At 29.4% G+C, this 21,903-nt stretch overlaps 1 protein-coding gene across 1 annotated transcript; it reads right to left on the bottom strand.

Annotated features, from left to right (window-relative positions):
• Positions 1 to 3,221: 3,221 nt before the first annotated feature.
• LOC8273696 (cellulose synthase A catalytic subunit 2 [UDP-forming]) lies at positions 3,222 to 11,374 on the bottom strand. The gene is made up of 14 exons (XM_002533457.4): positions 10,574 to 11,374; positions 9,269 to 9,464; positions 8,957 to 9,192; positions 8,772 to 8,874; positions 8,493 to 8,679; positions 7,307 to 7,573; positions 6,826 to 7,171; positions 6,474 to 6,611; positions 6,069 to 6,194; positions 5,746 to 5,958; positions 5,397 to 5,667; positions 5,109 to 5,302; positions 4,661 to 5,011; positions 3,222 to 4,308 (listed from the first exon to the last, which is right to left on the bottom strand). The coding sequence occupies exons 1-14, from the start codon at positions 10,652 to 10,654 to the stop codon at positions 3,727 to 3,729; spliced, it is 3,291 nt and encodes a 1,096-aa protein (XP_002533503.2). The 5' UTR covers positions 10,655 to 11,374; the 3' UTR covers positions 3,222 to 3,726.
• Positions 11,375 to 21,903: the final 10,529 nt, after the last annotated feature.

Raw genomic sequence — 21,903 nt, 5'->3', positions numbered from 1 at the left:
AATGGACTAAAACTCAAGTTTATCTTAAAAAATAAAAATAGAAATAAGTATTAAGTGTAGTTAGATTTAAATATTAAACTTATTAATTCATGTGTATAAATTAAAAGTGATTTATCAAAATTATTAGATTCTTCATGGTATTTATTGCAATTCATGGAGTCGACGTTGGAGTGAAGTGTGTTGAGTGCAGTTAGAAACCTTCGAAATTGGAATGGAATTTGAAAAATGATGTCTCTATATCAAAAACCTATGCCAAGTTTATTTTTGAAAAATATATTCAACATATTAAAAATAAAGAACTTTTCTTTTATGAACTAAAAAAAAATGAAGAAGAAGAATAATCTAAAACAAGCATTTTATTTTAATTCTAGTGCTCAAATTGATATCGTTTGTTTATACTATTATAGTGCTACAAATATTTTTTTTTTTTTTTAGGTTTGGTCTAATATAGAATTCGGGTTTTAAATTTTTTATTATATTAAAATCTCTCCAAATTTTAAGAAAACTAATTATTATTTTCTCTATTGTCAGTTGAAGGACTAAACTAGTAATTTAAAATTATAATTTGATCCTTCAATTTAGAGTAAAGTTAAAAAAAATATCATATAACTTGACGTTTTTACATTTGAGGAACAAAAAAAAAATTATATCAAAAGAGTAATATGTGTTTTATTTTTCTAGCATTTTTTAGATACATTCGATAATTTTTTTTCTATTTTTAGATTGTAAATATCAATAGAAATTTTTTTGATAATATAAGTATTTTTAAATAATTTAGCATCCGACTAGATATTTTATGAAATTAAAAATTATTAAAATATATATATATATATATATATATATATATATATATATATTAATTTTAATCCAGTTTAAAAAATATTTTTTAAATAAAATTTTAATATTTTTATAAATTCTATGATGCATTATTAGATATTGCATTCCTTATAAAATCATAATTCAGTGATAGTTCAAGTCAAATACATATAAAATTATATAAAAATAATAAAAATATAAATATGTATCCAAAAAATACTAAGAAAATAAAACATGTGGTACTCCTTTGATACAAAAAATATCTTCATCTCTCACGTAAAAAAACGTCAAACCACAAGGTAATTTATGAACTTTACCCTTCAATTTATTATCAAGTATCAAATCTATCTAAAATTAATATTATTATCAAATTAGAGTAAAATCTTATTTTTTAACACTAGTTAGTTTTAGTATTTAATTAAAATACTTAATTAATATTTTTTACTTACTATAACTTTTATATTTTTAGTACAATTTAATTCAAGCAAGATTTAAATATTTTTAAACTACTTATATTTACAATAATATTATTATTAAATTTCTATATAATTTAATTTTGGTTATTAATATAAAATAAAAATTTCTAATTAAAAACATTATTTTTATTATTATCCACTAGAGTTGATCTATATTAAAAGTAAAAATTAAATTAATATATTTTAATCTAGTAAAAATAATTTAGACATGTATTAGCTCCATAGAAGAAATGTTGGAGTTGATAAGTTCACCGTCAATAAAAATGACTATATAATAATGTTGAAGATTCAACATTAAAAATAGAGTTTTGTATTCACCATCTAAATGACATCAATATGAGTAAAATGTAAATTTTTAATATGGTTTTTTTTAGTGTCTAATAAAAATATTAAATTTTAACTATTTATTTTATTTATAAATTTAAAATTAAATTATATAGTAATTTAATAATATTAAATAAAAAAATATTTTTATACATTTAAATTTTTCTAGGATTAAATTATACTAAAAAATAAGACACAAATAAGTAAAATAATATTAAGTTTATTATTTTAATTAGATACTAATCCTATGTTTTGTTGAAATTTGTTAAAGAATTTATTTTATATGAGAAAAAATGTAAAATCAAAATGAAAAAGTTGAAAGAGATATTTTAATATTATGGAATATATTAACTTACTAATATAGAATTTATTTAAAAATTATACCAATTTTGTTAGAATTTATTTTAACTATAATCAATTTCACACAAATTTAATTATGTAGAATTTTAAATTAATTTTCAATTCATTCAAAACATATAAACTTTAGATTAGCAAATAAACTTCATAAATTATATAGATTTCAACTAAACCCACACTAAAACTAAAACTAACTCATGCTAAAGATAAGATTTTACTCTAATTTGATAATAAATTAATTTTACACAAATTTAATATTTGATAATAAGTTAAATGATTAAATCGTAATTTAAATTACCAGTTTAATTCTTCAACTAACACAAAAGTTGTAGTTAATTCTATTAAAACTCAAAAAAGTATTAATGTAATTAAAAAAATACAGAAATCGATTTATATATTAGAACAAAATTTAAGGTAAATAGTATTTAACCCTAATTTTTAAAATAATTCAATGAAAAGAAAGAAAAAAAAAAGAATAATTTAGTCTATCTATAGGCTTAACAATTATGTTTCTTCAAATATAATTATCTTCCCAAAAATAAATTATTAAAAATAAAAAGTTAGCTATACATAAATAACTGGTTCTTGTTCTGACCAAAATAAATAAATAAATAACTGGTTCTTGAATTACCAACGTTTTTCAATAATTTGTAACATTGAAAATGACAAATACATAAATTATTCAAGTATTCAGACTTGGACCTGCTACCGGCCTCTCTCTGCAAGATTCTTTTACGAGAATATTTCTCTTTTGCAGTGGATGTTTCTAGCATTGGGAAAGGGCTGAGATTTGAGTCATCATTATTTCAACATTAAATCATGGAAAACTAAGTTTTATCAGTTTGGTAAAATCATACAAATCCATATAATATAAATTCGATCTTTATGATTAGTAATCAAATAGGCAGACAAATTCAAATCCAACAATCATTACATACCACTTGTTACCAACTATGACAAACTAGAATTGCAAATAATGGAACAATAATTTGGAGTTCCACTAGTTTCCAAGAAAAGAAAAGAAAAAAAGAAGAAAAAGAATGGTGGATGATGGTGGGAATGAACCCCATTTGAAAAATGTTCAAAAACATTTCAGGAAAATATCAACAATAATAATGCTTTTATGTAAAATGTTACCAAAATAACAAATTAGAGAAGGGAATTTGATAGAAATGTTAATCCTTTATATATATAAAAGAAATTACAATTGCTGAGAAGAAGAGAAGCCACCTTGAAAGAGAGAAGAAGGAAAGGAAAATGACATAAATTGCATAATATCTGCAACTTCAAATTAGGTACATAAAATTGTCCCAAGTCCATGATAAGGAGAAATGACATAAACAAATGGACGTGCAGTGGTCTGAGACACTTATATAAATCCCCACATTGACAAGGGAATAATTTATGATTCAATGCTTTCTTAGAAATACATAAGACTCACATCATGAAACAGAAGAACAAAAACCCTACAACCCACAGGAAATTTAATAAAAGAATTAATAGAAACCCTGTAAAACCAAAAAACAAAAAATGATAACAAAAGAAAAAAAAACAATGTGTCGTCCCCAACCCACTGTATCTACACCCCCAAACTACAGCTTTCTCACAAAAATTTCTCTTGCCAATGACATCCCATATTTGCACAATGTGGGCGTGCCACCATCGGTCTAACGACTCGCCGGCTCCAACTCCACACAACCATTTTGATACATTTGCCACTGAAAACCTACTTTTAAGGCTTTATTCATGTATTTTAGTCACAGTTCAATCCACATACTTCCAATACAGGGCCATCTCTAGACACAAATGGGTTTACTCGGACCCATATAAGAGTTAGGATTGAAGCCAGTAGAATTGACCATACCAGAATAATGGTGGGCATGCGATCTTGTTTTCCAAGCAGACCCTTGAGGAAGGGGTAGAGATGAATAATGACCCAGAAGGCGAAAAATAGCCTACCGAACAAAGGACCCCATGAATCATACCCGTTGTTGATGGCATCCGAGACTCCAACCACAACACCAACAATGTTTATGATCAACAAAGTTGTGGGAGGTATTAACAACGATGTCCACTTGAATAGGTAAAGCTCTGAAAATGCTCCATCATCGGCTGCTTTTGACGTGACAGTGAAGTTTGTACTGACCCCAGCCAACACCTTGAGCAAACCCTGGAAGAGAGCAAAAAGATGAGATGAGACACCTCCAATCACCCAAAACTGCTCATTTCTCCACCAGTCATCTATCCCAACGCCACCCCACTGCATCTCAAGGACACCAGTTGCAGCAATTGATATGAAGAGTGCCATGAATATGATACTGGCATAGTTGCTAATCTGTACAACATGAAAAGCCCAAGTTAGCTCAATGCCTAGACAAGACTGAGTAGTTAGATCAGCCGAATATAAGAGTCAGTTAAGCTTGTTTAACTATCTTCTGAAAAAAATTCTTATGCTGCTACAAGCAACCAACATAGTACCACCACCATGAATCACAAACACAGCTTTGGCTATAGCATTTCTTAGAGAAAGAGAAAAAAAGAAAAAGATGAACACTATATTTGGATACCATTCTCTTCATATCACATGTCCTTCCAGTAATTAAGATAGGAGATTAAGATCCTTCTATATATCAGGATGTTTAGATTTCTCAAAAAAGAACAATAATCAATGTGAAGTGGGATGTTACCTCAGGAACAATAAATTTTCCAGTAAGAAGGCAGATAGCTGGCAGGGTACAGTAAACAAGCAAGGGAATGGATGTCCAAGGATATACAACTGAGTTTATATAGGAAAATCGTTCAAGCCATTTCAATCCACCACCATAGCCATACCAAATAGGACAATGTCTGCTCAAGAAAATTTCAACAGACCCAAGTGCCCAACGGAGAACCTGGTGTAGACGATCTGACAGATTAATAGGAGCTGACCCCTTAAATGCAGGCCGCTTAGGTATGCAGTACACAGACCTCCATCCATGGCAGTGCATCTTGAATCCTGTCAGAATATCCTCAGTCACTGAGCCATATATCCAGCCAACCTGATTCAAAACAAACCATTAATCAAAACTTGAGCAATAAGAAAAGGACTTGCTTAACCAAGTCTCAGAACTCATTGCATTTCCTTTGTTCACTTACTTCCTTTCCCCATTCCGTTTTATCTTCATACCCACAGCTGATAACCTGGATGGCTTCTCTCAACAGTGCTGCAGGACTGGCATCATGAGGAACACCACCATTTTCTAGAAGGGCAGAAGCTACAAACACTGGTGACTGTCCAAACTTCTTCTCCAATTTCAATTGGGCAGTTTCTGAAGATTTTTCAGTTGATTCTGCAACAGCAGCAAAATTTATTAGCTTAAAAGTTTCTGAAGAATTGAGCACACCTGCATGTTATATAACCAGAACAACTGCAACAACAAATACCAATTCCTTCTTCAATATTTTCAAGAGCATGTATCTGCTTTGAAGCCTCCCTGTTCTTTGACTTCTTTTTCTTGTCATTCTTTGCTTTTGATTTCTTGTTCTTTCTAGATCCACAGCATAGACAGCACCATTTTGGCCAACAGTTGCAGGTCTTGCCAGGGGCCTTCTTCTTGACAGGAGCATCATAACCATAAAGTGCTTGCCTTCGGAAAACACAACCAGTTCCAACATATATTGGCCCTTGCAAACCATCTAATCCTTTCATGTTGATCTGTTTCAATTGGAAAATTAGATTTTCCCAAATATAAGGAATTTGAAAAGAGGAAGGATGAAAGCAAAATGTACGTACATCAAAGAATACAACATTCCGATTTGAGTATCTATCATGACGGTCAATACCATCGAATCTTTGAGGAAACTGCACATAACAAACTTTCTTGCCCAGTGTTGGATCCATCATAAAACACATGGCTTCTCTAAGAGCTTTACTGTTGTTAATATAGTGATCACAATCCACGTTCAAAAGATATGGAGCATTTGATAGAACCGCAGAGACACGAATCTGTATGATAAAAAAGAAGGAAAACATTAGTCTTCAGTAACATGTTATCGTAAGAACACAATAGAGAAACCAGACCCAAGGCACCCAAATATAAAATTGTCAAGCCTTACCAGAGCATTCATGGCTCCAGCCTTTTTATGGTGTTCAAAGCCTGGTCTCTTCTCACGAGAAACGTAAACCAAACGAGGCAACTCATTTCCTTCTACATCACGAACACCACTATGTCCAAGGAAGACCTGTAAAGCGAGATAACATCATTATTTGGTGGTTTTTGAAATATCAATAAAATTTACCAGGTATCAGTCTTTCTAATTCTCACTGTTAGACAGTGTTAAAGAGTTCGGTTAAATTCCCTAACTAGGGAGTGCTGACATTCACTGGCAATAGTCTTTAGAAGCAGAAACCACAAAGTTGGGAAAATGACATCAGAGCAAGGACCAATTTGGATACAAACTAGTATATATTGGATTATCAAATAGAGCAGTCCATGCTTTCTAGAAAAAATGTAGCCTCACCTGAATCATGCCAGGGTGATCTCGAACATTGTTTCCAGGCCATGGAGTTCCATCCTGCATTGTCCAACCGTCTTCTGGGACTTTCTGTGCAGTGGAAACTAATCCATTTATTCGAACTTTGAATTCTTCATATTCTCTCTGCACAAAAAACAAATAAAAAAATGAACAATAAGAAAATGAAATAATATTATTATTACAATAAATGTGGGTGAATCTCATGTTAATTAGATTTAGAAGAAGAGAATAGCACGATCATATTTTAAGATATTAGATAAAATGTCAATTAGAAATCCCGACCTTGTCCAACAGATGCATTATACTATATTACGAACATAAATGACAAGCAACTAACCTTCATAGCACGCCTTTCCCTGACAAATGCTGGGTGGACTTTATTTTTTAAATAGTCAATCTTCTGACAAAAATACCACTCAGGGGCTCGGGGCTCAATATTAAATTTTTTACAGAAAGGAACCCATTTCCTAGCAAATTCAGATGTCTCAGAGAGTGCCTCAAATGTAAGCATGGCAGCACCATCATCAGACACATAGCACGCAACCTTATCCACAGGATAATCAACCGCAAGAATTGAGAGAACCGTATTTGCAGTGATCAGCGGGGGTTCTTTCATTGGATCAACTGTACTTACAAAAACATCTACACTAGCCAGCTCAGATGGTTTTCCTTCTTTCTCGTACCTGATAATTAAAGCACAAGGATAAAGCATCAGCTTGCCAAATCTCACACAAAGCAGGGAGTGGGGGTTAAACGAAGGAGAAAAGGAGACACCAGATAGAATAGAGCATGTCAATAATTGGGTTGGCTCCATTTACCTTAATGACAACCGATCAAGGTATGTTTCTCGTTCTATAGGGTACCATTTTGGAAACTGATCAAGAATCCATGATACTGCAAACCATATTTCGCATATTACTGATGTCAACCACAAACCGTAGGCGTCATTGACTGGGTGGCGAATTCTATAGTGAAAAAACAGGCCAAGAATAACAAGACGGAGAATGATTATCAATCTGTATGGATTTATCTTGCTCGATGGTAAGGGCAGCTTCCTTGAAAGCGGCTGCCTCCCCTCGTCCATCCTGACAATGAGCATCAATAAAGCTTGTGAAGAGCCAAACAATAAACAGAAAAAGATTATCAGGACTAAATAAATAATATGTAATTATATGTTAGAAATTCCAGATGAAACTCCAACAATTTTAAGTACCCAAGAAATTAAGAAAGTACTGAGCACAAACTAGATTTATAAACAAGACCCAATAGCATCAAAGGAATTTGGAAAAAATATCTTATGTTTAAAGCATAAATCTCTCAGAAAATTAACACACGCAGCCATCCAATTAGGGTTCCCCACAAAGTAACTGGTAAGAGAATATAAAGTAAGCCACTAGCTTATAACATTTCCAGCAATTAAGACATTCATGGGATATGCAAGAAGCATCAGATTCGACTTGCATTTCTGCTATTCCTTACATTTATTTTGCTCCAATTATCATATTAAAAGTGGCTAGAGCCAAAGTATGTAGCTGGCAATATCAATTTGGCTGAATCCAGCTCCTAATGCAAAAACTACCCATGTGATGGTTTAACATTCTCAATGTTATCTTGCAGGCCAATTGTCTAGCGAAGGACGTATCCATCTAAATTTCTAACTTGCAACACTCAATAGTAATACTATCCACTTGGTGTGCAACATCCATCCCGCAGCTGAATTCCACATATACAGGGTGTATTACACTAATATGTGTGGCATTCATCTATTGTTCGGGTATAGTAAAATATTTCTTAAGTAGGCGAGATTATCACGTTAGCAGTCTTTCATCAAGTGGTAATATCTTCTACACCGCTTCATAAATTTCTTCATTTGCTAAAACTGTGTTCTTACAGATCATCTTCGCCATCGTCATTGACTTGGGGATAGAACAGAGTGGAACCAGTAACCAAATAGCGTATAAGAATGAGGAAGAAAACAAAGAAAAGCTTTGGGCTGCCACTTACATGGGCAAATCAGGATCATCCAATCCATCCCCTTCAAAGTTTCCGCCATCATTTCCTCCCTCATGCTTGACCACCTGAAGTTTGTCACTTTGTCTTTTCTTCCATTCCTCCATTCTGTCCTTCCAGGCCACACTTCCATACCCATATACAGCTATATCTTTCTTCGGAACCATAGGCCTGGGTTGCACTACAATATCAAAGGCATTAAATTTATATTATTCGATAAGCCACATAATCAAAAAACAGAATGATATGAAAGCAGATGATGAATAGACTTACAGGGTATAGATGGATCAGTATACGGCATTGGATGAACTCTATTCCCGTGGCCCATGAACGGAGGTACAATAAGAGCATGCCGGTCGGAAGAAATCTCAGTGTCCTGAAACAAAAGAGCATGTACTCATCAGACCACTTGTGTGCATATCATTCAACGTGCATATATACATGGTCAGCTAAATTACCTCCTCGCCATACGTCAAGAGAGGAATTTTAGAGCTAAGGGGAGAAGAATCAAGCTCCGATTGAGAGGGAATTCCAGACAAATTAGAGTGAGAAGCTCGCCCAGTATTAAGACGTGAAGAGAGCATTGCTTCTGCAACTTGTTCCGGGCCCAAACCATCAAGGTTCCCATAATCAAACTCATGCTCCAAATCATCAATGTCATCTTCTTCCTCATCACCTTCAACCCTAGGACTACCTGTCATTCATATCATCAGCTAATGCCAAAAGCCGAACCAAAACGAATGCACACAAAGCATGTGCTGAAGTCTAACCTTTGATGCGCTTGTATCTGGTTTTGCACTGAGGACAGGCTTGATTTCCCTCTCGTCTCTCATACTCATAGCAAGGTCTGCAAACAGGGAAAGCACATTCATTGCAGGCAACAAATGGCTCTCCATCCACTGTAATCTCAATCTCATCCCCACAGATCTGACAAACTTGCCCACTCAATTCTTGCACAGACTTTATCTGTAAACAAAAACCAGAGGACGAGTGTTATCAGCATCAGAACATAATACACAATAAAAAGAAAGAACAGAATGAATAGTTGAATTAGCTAAATCATCAAAATGAGAAACAAAGGATAAGATTTTTCAATTCATGGAATCTGATTTCACTAACGAATATACTAATATCTCTTATCAGAGTCATTCAAAAGCCAATGTAACATCGTAATTCCCAGAAATCCATGATTGGTTTGTTCTATTTCCCTTTACTCTTGGTCAATTTCTATTAACTGAAACTAAGATTAAATTCTCTTCTACTATAATGTGAGCAGTCTACTTCCATAAGCATGCTTTCAATTTACAACTTCTTGTTGAAGAAGAACCAAGTAGTCCCTTAATCTGTGCCAGTGAATGTGAGTGTCTGTGTGTGGATTCTGACTCAGAAAGAATTCTCATTGTTTATGTCAACTCCAGATCAACATAATATGTGGAGATCCAGAAGCCTTATATGCTAACTTATTGGGAAAAAAGAAAATTGCCCTAGAGCTTCCTAAATCTATAAAAGAATCCCACAGCATCTTCAATTGTCTCATAATAAACACCAAAATTGGAGATTTACATTTACCATTTACTTCAAAACCAGAATCTAAATCTTGATTGCTTGAAATCTCACTAGCTTACCGTGTATTAGCGAGCTTACTCAACAAAAGTCAAGCTGAGAAGTAAAATTTTTATTCCCATTGAATCACTCAAATCTTGAGGGCACAATTAAATGGCAAATAAATTTTCATCTAATTAAAAGAAAGAGGAAATAAATCCGGTAAAAGGACAACATTTTTTTCAAGATTACGAGCCTCTATATACCAAACAAAAAAAAAAACTAAATCCTAGCAAAGAAAACCCACCAAAAAGAAATCACAAAATCTGCAAATACAACACTAAAAATCAGAAGAAAAAAATGTCAAAACACAGTAGCAAAAGTAGGATAAGAAAGATAGAAAGCTCTATTTGTCACATTTCACACCAAAAGAACCCAGATCAGGAATCAACAAAACGAAAAGATGAGTACCCATAAAATCAAAGAAAAGAAACAAAATGCAGCTGTTGAAAAGCGATCAAAACAGGACTTACTCTTGCACTCTCATCAGCATTAATAAGCACAAATTCATTTCTGTTGTGAGACCCAGCAATGAGTCGACCTCCAGTGTTCATGACTGGCTGACTCACTCAGCTAGCTCTCTCTTTCTCAACAAATCAGAAACAAATAAATCAATCCAGTTCTCTTCTTCTCAACTGGTTCAGACTCCACTTTTGTATCAACACTCGAAGTTCTCAGATACAGAAAAAGCTTTTATTTATTTAGAAACAAAGCAAAGAAAGAAAGAAAGGAAGAAAATAAAAGAATCTGTTTTGGGTTGTTTTCAAATGGCTAGGGCAGCCCAAAGTGTGCTGCTTTTCTCTCTCACTTCCCTGTATCCTGGCTGGTCTCAATCTATTTGATGTAATGAAAGATAACAGAGAGATTGATGATGGGTTTGGTTTTTAGAGAGAGAGAAAGACAAGTGTATGTTATTGTGTGTTGAAATGTGGAGGCGTAGTAGAGAAGGAGAGACAGATAGATCGAGAAAAAAAAAATTATTGTAAGAAAAATTGTTAATCTGTGTATCTAATTCAGTGTAAAAACAATAAAAGAAAACACAAATAAATATGTATCATAAAAATTTATAAAGGAAAAAAAAAAAGATTTATATAAGAAAATACGTATCGGTGACTGGTGGTGGGGCCCAGAAAGTGATGGTGGCTCTCTGGTCTGTGCCCCCACCGGAGTTGGTGTCTCTCTTTCTCTATATTAATTACTTCTGTTTTGTCTTCAATTTTCTGTTATTTTTCTTCTTCTTCGCTTTTGTGTTATGTTTCAAAAATTGTTCATAAAAATGAAAAGCAAGCAAAAAAAGAGAAGTTTTTCTTGATGGGTTTGTTTGTTGAGTGAAGAATTCACGATTTTAGTGTGTGCGCACAAGTAAAAGTGATTTTTAGTTTAGTTTAGTTTTAGTTTTAGTTTTAGTGAGAGAAAAAGAAGGTACAGAAATGAAAACGCGTAGTAACAGTAGGGAGAGAGAGAGAGAGTAGTCTATTAAGCACAGACATGAATTAAGCCGCCGCGTGAGCAGATCTAATTCCACGCGCGATTCTTTCTCTATATTTCCGTTTTCTCGTGATATATATATATATATATATATATATATAAACAGTGCACCAGTCTTCTTACTTTACTGCCATTTATTCAGTGCTCGCCAGTCCAACTCCCCAAATTCAATCCAGGGACAAAACATTATAATAATAATTTATCACTAATTTCATTAATCTGTTTCATATTAATTCAATTTTAATTTTAGATATTTTTATAATACATTTAGCAATGTTGCCATTTGAATAATTATTTATGTTATATTAAAAGGTATGTTTTATATTATTTTCATTTTAAATTAATTTGCAATTATACATAATATATTAAAAAAATGATAAATTATGTGTCTTGTTGGTTTACTATGTTAAACTTTAAATTAATTATTTCACTAAATTTGTATACTTAATTTACTCATTAATAAAATATTATTATATTTATTAATAAAATATGTTTTTACTTTTCTTTTATATATAAACATAAAAAATATCAATAATAATAATAATATTAATAATAATAAAAAATAATAATAATTTTAATTTTATTAACTCAAAATAAGAAATTACAACAATAAGATTTAAGTCGGAGCATTTCCACTCGCGATAAATAAGAGCAGTGGGGGCAGGAATAAAATAGCGCGATAAATTGAAGTAGAAGATGATGCAAGAGTAAGCGAGTGAGTGTGAGCTGTTAATGTTATTAAGGTTCTTAATGTAATAACAATAACAGTACGGAGCTGTGTTTTCGAGCTGTTGCTGTATTTGACTGACTCTGGGTCTTTAATTCGGGTCCGATCTGGGATCCGAAAAGTTTCGGGTTTTCTGGCTTTTTTACCCCTCCCTCTATTTTTGTCGGTGGAGAGGTTTTCTGGATTTTCCTTTTTCTTTTATAATTAAAATATTAAAAAAGCTAAAGGCAGCGACTTTGTCGGCTGATTTAGATTTTGGATAAAATATTGTTTTATGTTTAAAAACATTTTAAGTAAGACAGGTAAATTTTGGATAATTAAAAAGTATGAGATTAAATTCAATATTTGACGTTTTTTCATTTTCTTCAGTATTATTAATTAGTTATTAATTATAATCTATAATAAAATATATTTTATATATTTTCTTAAAACTAAAATTATTATTTAATTAAAAATAATTATTATTAGTTAATAGATTATGTATAACTTTTGACATATATGTGTGGTGATGTATAATTTTTATATTTATTATAGTAGAAAGTAATTTATTTTATGTGGTACTAACTATTATTATTATCTTTATTATAAATATTTTTTAAAATATTAAAGCTACACTTTTAATTTTAAATTATACATTTAAAATTTAAATAATTAAAAATATATATTTATATATAATAAGATTTATAGCTATTTTTAAATATAAAAGTTCAGTTATTTCAATGATTTAAACTTGCATTCTTGATTTTAAAATAATTCATATATATACTATAAATTAAATACATATAATAAAATTTAAAACTAATAGCGATCTAGTAAAAAATATTATGAAGTATAATTTTGACTTACAGAGGTAGATTTCATATAGAAACATTTTAACAATGTGTATTTTTATTTTAATTAATATTATTTTATATAAATATAATTAATAAACTAAATAATAATTGTTTTTCCTAATTATTCAATATTCCAATGCTAAAAGTAAAGCATTAATTATATTATTATTCTTAATTTATTAATATAATATAAATTTAATTGATATTATTGAAAAAATACTAAAAATAATTAAGAATAAAAATTACACATTATTAAAATATTGGTATATCAAAAGTATTTCTATAAGTTAAAATTATACTTCATAATATTATTGACTAGATTGTAATTAATTTTTATTGTAGTATTGAATTTATAATTAGTCAGATTTTATATATATAAATTATTTTAAAATAAAGAATGCAAGTTTAAATTTTGAACTAACCAAATTGTTCAAGTTGGCTGGCCAAAGAAACCAAGGGAAGATCCTAGAAGTTGCTAGAGGATGCAAGGCTGTGTGCCAAGCCAAGGAGCTGCCTAGAAGCTTCCCTTGTTTGTACATAGAGTAGCTTCGAAATTTAGATGGATTAATCTTGACCACATGTTGAGGAGGTGGGAAGCCTATATAAAGGCCACCCCACATACAAGAGGAAGGTTGGAAAACTTAATAAAGCTCTCCATATTTACAAAGCTCAAGTGCTCTATTCTACTCTACCTCTAAAATCGCTCCCAACTCTCATCTAGGCTTATTTAGTTCGACTTTGGCCAAGTGCCACGCGACTTGGCTATCTAACCTCTAAGCCTAAGTTTCATGACACGTGTCTCACAATAATCAAATTAATACAAAGATGTTCTCTTGAATTAAAATAAAGAAACTAGCCATATATAGTAACTAGAAAATAGCTAAAAAACGAAAATAAAATAGTTTAGTTACTATTCTAAATGCAAAAGTTGGTGCCAAAGATACTAAACCCTAAATTATAATGATATATTTATAGGACAACACAAGAAAAATCTAAAAGATAACTCATTAATTTTTATTATATATATAAACATATATTTATTATTCCCATTTGAAATATATAAAACTTCGCTAATAGAATTTCTAATATTTAAGAATTTTTTGAAATAGTATTAATTAAATTTCTATTACATTAATAAAATTAAGAATAATTAAGAAAAAAGCAGTAGTTAATTTATTAATTATATTTATATAAACCAATACTAAAAAAAAATTAAAATAAGAATTACACATTATTATTATGTTTCTATATCAAAAATATCTCTATAAGTCAAAATTATACTTCACATCCCACACCCAAAATAATAAGATTTTTTTTCTTACAAATTACTTAATAATTTATAATAAAAATTGAGATTATAAAAACTTTGTGAAATTATAAGATTAAAACACTTGTTTGGTTGTTTAATAAATACATTATAATGAATATTTTCAAAGATACTTTTTGAATGATAATTTCAATAATGTTTTTAGTCAAATACAAAATCTATGAATGTATGAATATTATTTCATATTGATGAAAAGAATTAATGGAAACACAAAAAAATAGTCTCATTTTCAAGCGGTACAACTAACACTAAATAATTGAGCAAACTATTTTTATTATTTCCAAAATCAGACTATACTCTTAACCAAAATATCTACTGCCATAATTAAATGTCAGATTCAATGTAAATAAAATTAAAGGTTTCCAACTTCTTCAAAGTTAAACATCCAAAAAAAGAAAAACTAATCTAAAGCAATCTAACTTGCAATTAAATGGTGACAAATCATGGGTATCAATTAGTGATTAAGAACACTAACACACAACAAAAGAAAAAGATAAATTGGGATAAAAAAGAATACCTTTAGCCATGTGTATGAGAAGTCACATATATAATCTAAGGTGTCCTTACCTAAAAATGGGCACTCTCTCTTTCCCAAAAATAATTATCTATATGATATAGGCATAAACATTTTGTTGGTTCCACTAAAATATTCATGAGTCAAGACAACTCATGGATGCAATTATTAGATGTTTTTTAATGTACAAGTAGAAGGACAACAAAAGAAATTGGTGGTTTACATGACAATGAATGAGTTTTTTATTATTTTATTTTATTTATTTAATCTTTTGACAAGGCAAAAATAAGGCATTGTTTGTCAAAATAAATTTAGTTTCTTTCTTGTCCCTAACCTTTTATATAGCAAATATTCATGGGTAAGTTGGCAAAAATGTAATATGGCCACCTATGATTTTTAGAAGCCTTACATATTTGATCTATAAAAGAAAGGAAATAAATAAAAAGAAAACAAAAACCATAGAAGTAGCTAGCTAAGCAAGTTTGGTGGCTATGGCACATCATGTGCCCTTTTAACTTTCCTTATTCTCACTCTTCATTATTATATTCCGTTAGATAGTTTTTGTCCTCTCATGCCAATGCCACATGTGCAAAAAAGAAAGTGTCGGTGGAATTAATTGCCCACAAACGAACCCGGTGTTATGTGCGCATAATATCTAGGCAAAAACATGTATTTAGGTCCCCGAGATTTGCAATTGGGTCCTCAAATTTCCAATTTTGATAGAGTTTTTAACTCTTTTTTCAATAGACTTCTATGTCTCCTAAAATAAATAATAATAAGGTACTTTTAATATCAACTTCTAAGACCTTCAGACTATTTTTTTACATGTTAAGTCCTAAGCTTTGTATTTTTTATCTATTAATTCTTTAGTCCCTTGAATCTCTTGTAAATTTTTGGTTTAATATTTTTATTCTTAAATATATTATAAAATTTTTTAGTCACATATTATATATTATTATTAACACTTTATATTTTAAATAATATTCCATTTAGTATTTAATGATTATTATAGTTATCATACTCCTAGTATTTTTTTGTAAGCATTTCAATAAGTATTTAAAATATAAGAAGTTCAAGGGCCTATTTACATGAGAAGTTAAAGAGCCTAATAACATGATAAATGAGAAAAACTAACCCGTATCAGGTGACATTTGATGCACATGCTCCTCCTAACAACTGTTAAAAAAGGTCTTAATTCTAATAAAATGAAATTTAGCTCGAGTACCCAACTGTACCAAACTAAGATTAAGGGACTCGATTACAAAAAATACAAAGTTCAAGGACCTAAGAAGTGTGTTTGCCTGATATATAACCTTTTTTCTCCTTTAAGAGAAAACTTGGCTTCCACACACACATATATAATTAACAAGGGTTTTGATTTTGATTTTGGTTTGATGAACTTCCAATGATAAACTCAAAATTTGTAAACACTTTCTGAAGCTTTCTGTGACCATTAAAAAATAGAAAAGATAAAAATTTGCATGTAATGATTAGCCATATACTGATCATTGTAAGTTTCTCCAAGATAAAACCCATGAATCATTTGCTAACCCACACACGTGTTCTTATACTATAGGCAATTTGTTTAAGAAAACAAAATTGGGTGCCTTCAATTCTTTTAAGAAACCTTCCCCTTACTTGCCTTTTCTCTTTTACATTCTTTTTATTTATTTAAATTTTAGAACGTGAATTTGAAGACAAAATAAATAACAAAGTCCACTACCCATGTGAAAATCTATTCATAGTGGTGCCTTGTGCCCACTCTCTTGCATTGTTCTTTCCTTTCTTACTTTCCTATTTTAATCAATGATATTCCAGGGTTAGTTTATATGTGCATTATTGTGTTTCACTATGTGATTTGGTCAAAAGGCATGCTATTTGACGTCAAACAATTAAGTTATCATATTATTAATGCAATGGTGAAATGCATGTTTCATAGTAATGCAAAAAAAATAAAATCATATACTAAAAACTCTCATTTTAATAGAATAAAAGAGTTACTTATTGTCTTTATTTAATTTTTACTTATTTAAAAAGAATAAAACATTTTTGCCTTTTCTATCCATGAAATGGTTTTATTGGTACCCAATAAGAGGAAGACACGTGGTAAAACTGATAAGATAAGCTAAATAAGGAGTTGGTTAAAAGGCATAATTGTATTGTATCATCACCAAAGAGAGGACACAATCATGGGTATTATCCTATCATGTCTCAAATAGAAACATGCCAAGTGTTAAAAGACATGTGAGGGGTAGGTCCATGTAAAACACCCAAATAAAATAACAAAATAAAAATCAAAGCAAAATTTAAAACAAAAAATCTCCCTAATCTGTGTGGGACCCGGACCAAAAAACAAATTTAATTTCTTTTATTATATATGTGCATAAAATTAAGAAAAATATTAATAATTTATTTTTCTTAATAGTAAATAGTTGATGTGAATGGAATAGAAAGGGCGAGAGAGAGAGAGAGAGAGAGAGGGAGGGGAGGGTCCCAGTCGGGCTGCCGAAGACATTAAAAAAAGAAAGAGAGACAGCTGGCGATTGCGATTGCTTTGGTGGAAAGTGAACTGTGAACCACAGAATCTCCTCAATTGGAAGGAAATTTAGGGCAGGAGTGTCGGTCGCAATGTTCCTATTGGTCCTCCAGCGAGTAGATATACTCGCACTCTGTTTCCTAGTTCCTTGAGAGTACTGGTAACTCCCACTCGCAGAGCTGCAGCGCGTGGTGATACTGTTGCTGTTGTCTTTTGGAGTGTAAGATTGTAGTAGAAGTAGAAGAATCCCCAAACCAATCAAACTGAACATCAGACAGTAGCTGCTTACAGGTGTGAAGTTGGAGAGAGATGTACTGTTCTGTCTTAAAAGTTCAATGAGTAGAAGGAAGGTCTAAAATTGTTTCAAACAAAACAAAATTGAAGAAATATTAACCTCTTAAGATATACCCTCTTGCTTGCATTTTAACAGTACCATTTAATTTATTATTTTTTTCACATAGATTAAAAAATATAAATTAATAATTTTGCCAATTTCTTAATTTTAGCCTTATTTTTCTATATTAATGCAATTTGCAAGATTTAAGGCAATCAACACATGTAATGCTTCGTTGTGTGAACCACAAATTGAAATTATAGCATTAAAAATGACTTGTGTTGGTAAAAGATGCACACTAGATGAGGCTATATTTTGTAAACTTATTTGTTCGAGGTTTTTCTCTTAAAAAATATGGACCTATTAAAATGCTAACATAGGGAATTTTATGATAATTATTTTATCATTATGTAATTTTAGTTTTACTTTTTAGTATTTATATATGGATTTGATATTCAACTGTGTATGTATTAATTATATATTCTTTTAATTTTAAACCGATAGATAATGCAACATGAATTAACATTAAATCAAAATTAAAAGTAATTCAATAAAAAAATTTTATATATGAACTTTAACTCAGTTTGAAATTTAATTAAAGTTTATATTTTAAACTCGAATTTGACTCAATTATTTATAAAAATGATAGAATTATAAAATATTAAAATTGAATTTTATTTTTTGGGTTAGAGGACTTAATCAAATTAGTGTATGAAAAAATAAAATAACAAAATAAATAAAGTTGAAATAAACTCTTATATTTGTTTGAATAAAGTACTTTTTTTTTTTGTATCTCGAGATAAAACCATCCTATTAATTCAAATTTAACTCAATATTATCTCAAAAACTTCTTGAATCAATTCTTAGTAACTTACAAATTCACTCTACACGTAACTGTAATCATTATTAAGTAACTAAGGAGATCTCAACTCAAAATCTCTTAAAAAATTAATCAAGTCAGTTTCTAATAATACATATATATATATAAATTGTTTAACCATTTAATAAATTAAACTCTCAAATGAAATGCATCTAATTAAAACAAAGAATCTGATGATCAAGTCTAAAGTCAATGGTACAAGGGAGTTTACTTTACATTCGAGCTCCATCTAGATCTAAGAATTAATGATTTTAAATAAAAATAAAGCAATCAGCAATGCTCTAGTTGTGATTTCAGTAAAACTGCATCACTGGTTCCTTAAAAAAAGCAAAATGCATCATCAGTCAATGGTTTATTATTTTTGAAATTTTTTTTTTATATTTTTATTTATTTATGTGAAGTCTTTGCATTTTTATTTTTATTAACATTAAGTCATTTTTTAACAATGAATTAGTGCGTCTACTACATGATAAATTGATTTAAATATGCAATGTGCATATGAAACAGTCTAAAATGGCATGTGCATATTGATATATTTTGTTTACATGATAAATTGATTTAATTCTCAAGAAAAATGTATCAATAAATTAAATTGATTACAAAAACATACAGCAAACCTGACCAGTCACTTTATCAAAAAAATATTAAAAATGTAAAAAAGAAATTTAGTCTAGAATGCAATTCTTTCAATTTAATTTTCCTGAAATGGGAAGACAATTTAAAAATAAATTAAAATCACATATAAAAAAGAATAATATTGCAACTCTTCCAAATGAATATATTCCGGACAGAACCAAATAAAGATATCCCATATCTCTTATTTATTAATTAAAAAAAATACAGAATTATTAATGAGAAATGCGATGCTTTCGTATGTATAAGAGTGTCAGATCAGACAATCTTTTAATTTAGCCCTTCATAATTATTATTATTTCCGAATTAGGAAGGGGACAATTCCACTAACTCAATGAACAGAAAGAGAAGCTAACCCTAATAAGCTAGTTTGGGAGTGGGTGAAAGAAGAGGGCGAATGAATAATAAGTAAAGGGTAAAAATGAATTGAATACACAAACTGCTGCATATGCAATAGACAAAAGAGACAAATGTGATGTGGTGTCCCTTCTGCCAGGCAAAATAACAAATTCAGCCCTAAATTGTAATTCGTTCCACATTAATTGAAAGCCTTATTTAGCCCGTAAAACACCCTTCCCTTTATCAGTTATAAAATGTGCCTCTACTTCTGATGTATACACTCGTACGAGTAGATCAGTAATTAGGGCTAATTAAGACTGATGATTTGTGTCATATGCTGAAATATATGTATAATATAAAGTGATTAATTTGAATATAATTTTCTTAATTAATTTAGTTAATAATATTAAAATTAAATAGAAATATTTATTAACTCAGTTATACATATCCATCTGTGTAAATCTTTTAATAAATTAAATCTCTTTCAATAAGTATTTTTAAATAAAAATTAATTATTTAAATTTAAAAGATAACTCAAATTTAGTTTATTATTTTAAAATATAATTATATCTTTATAATCAATAAAGAATAAAAATATGTTTAAACATGTTCATTCATATTGTGTATTATCTATTAACCATCTTAAATAAATGTATTTATTCGTGCCGCTCATGAATTAGACATATTAATTAATTTAAATTATAAATTTATTTTTTCAACTCCTAACATCAATCTGAAAAATACCCAATATAAAAATAATATGAGATTACCGACAATTTTTAGGCTGCTACTATCAAAGACACAAAAAGTAAGAAAGATACCTAAAACAATCTCATCTGTTTTTATAATAGTTTAATTTTTCATGACGTAGGAAATTAATTAATATAAATTAAAAGAAATTGAGTTGTGGTAAGAAACTAATACAAAAAAAGAAAAGGGTTATTGATGCATGGTTGGTGTTAAATGGTCATTTTCATTATCAAACTAAAATTAAGAAAGTATTGGTAAGAATGCATTATGCTTTTTTGTCTTTGAGCAAAGGGAATTAATTTAGTGTGGGAAACAGCCCAGTTCCAGTTGTTGCCAGTCAATAATCAAATTTCCCTTTTTAAGAATTCTGTGGTGCTTCCCACTTCCCTCCTTCTTGTGTCTCTCAGTGTTTCTTTTCTTTTTTCTTTTTGTTTTTTTCTGAAAAAAGAAAAAGAAAATAAGGTTAAAGAATTATGCCATTTTCCTCTTATTTAATTTATGACACATAATTGTGATTATATCTAAATTAATTGGCATAGATAAGTAAAGAAGTCTTTTTTGCTTTTATTATTTTATTTCATTGTTGATACTATCATTTATGAGTTACCACATAATTAAGAAAGTATTATATGTTTTAATTATTTTTTTGCATTGCTTGGTATTATTTTTTTATCAGTTAATATTTAATTTTCACTTTAAATTAAATATGAAAATATATTTTGTGTAGTTAGTTGCTTCTGCACTTAAAAAGGTATTTTTAAAATATTTTTAGATATGTAGTTTTATAATTTTACACTTTAATTCCCTGCAGCTAATATAATTTTATTCTTCTGTAATATAAAATTAATTACATGAATTATTTATAAACCGGCGGTAGAAGTTAACATCTTTAAAGAATTCTGAAATTTTTTTTATGTTAATTTTACTTTTATTTATATATTATTGTATATAAAAAAGGGATGATAAAAACTAAGCATAAATCAAAATTTTTTTCATAAGTATGTATTGATCTCAAATATAAACATATTTAATTCATAATAGTAATTCACTAGTTATTATTATGGCATCTTTTTAATCTTACTATAATATTATTCGTCTCATCAATTTTATTCGTATAATATGACAACTATCTCTAATTTTTGTAATTTCATCAATAAGATTAAGTATTAGATAAAAAAAATTAGTATTCAAATCTCCATTAAATTATAACCTCCTTATAGTTATAACTTTTATTTGATACTAAGTATATGCCTGTAAGATTTTACTGTACAATCCAAAAATATTAAAGTACCTGATATGTATTTTAAGAAAATAAAAAAATTAAATTAAATTAATTAAATAAAATAACAAAATGAAAAGAAATTAAAATATATTAAATTAAAAATCAACAAAAAAAACTATTTTTTTCTTTCATTTTCTTACAATCCAAATACCCTAAACCT

The sequence above is a fragment of the Ricinus communis genome, chromosome 7 (assembly GCF_019578655.1).
Source record: "Ricinus communis isolate WT05 ecotype wild-type chromosome 7, ASM1957865v1, whole genome shotgun sequence".
Lineage (NCBI taxonomy): Eukaryota > Viridiplantae > Streptophyta > Magnoliopsida > Malpighiales > Euphorbiaceae > Ricinus > Ricinus communis.
This window is presented reverse-complemented; position numbering and strand designations above follow the sequence as displayed.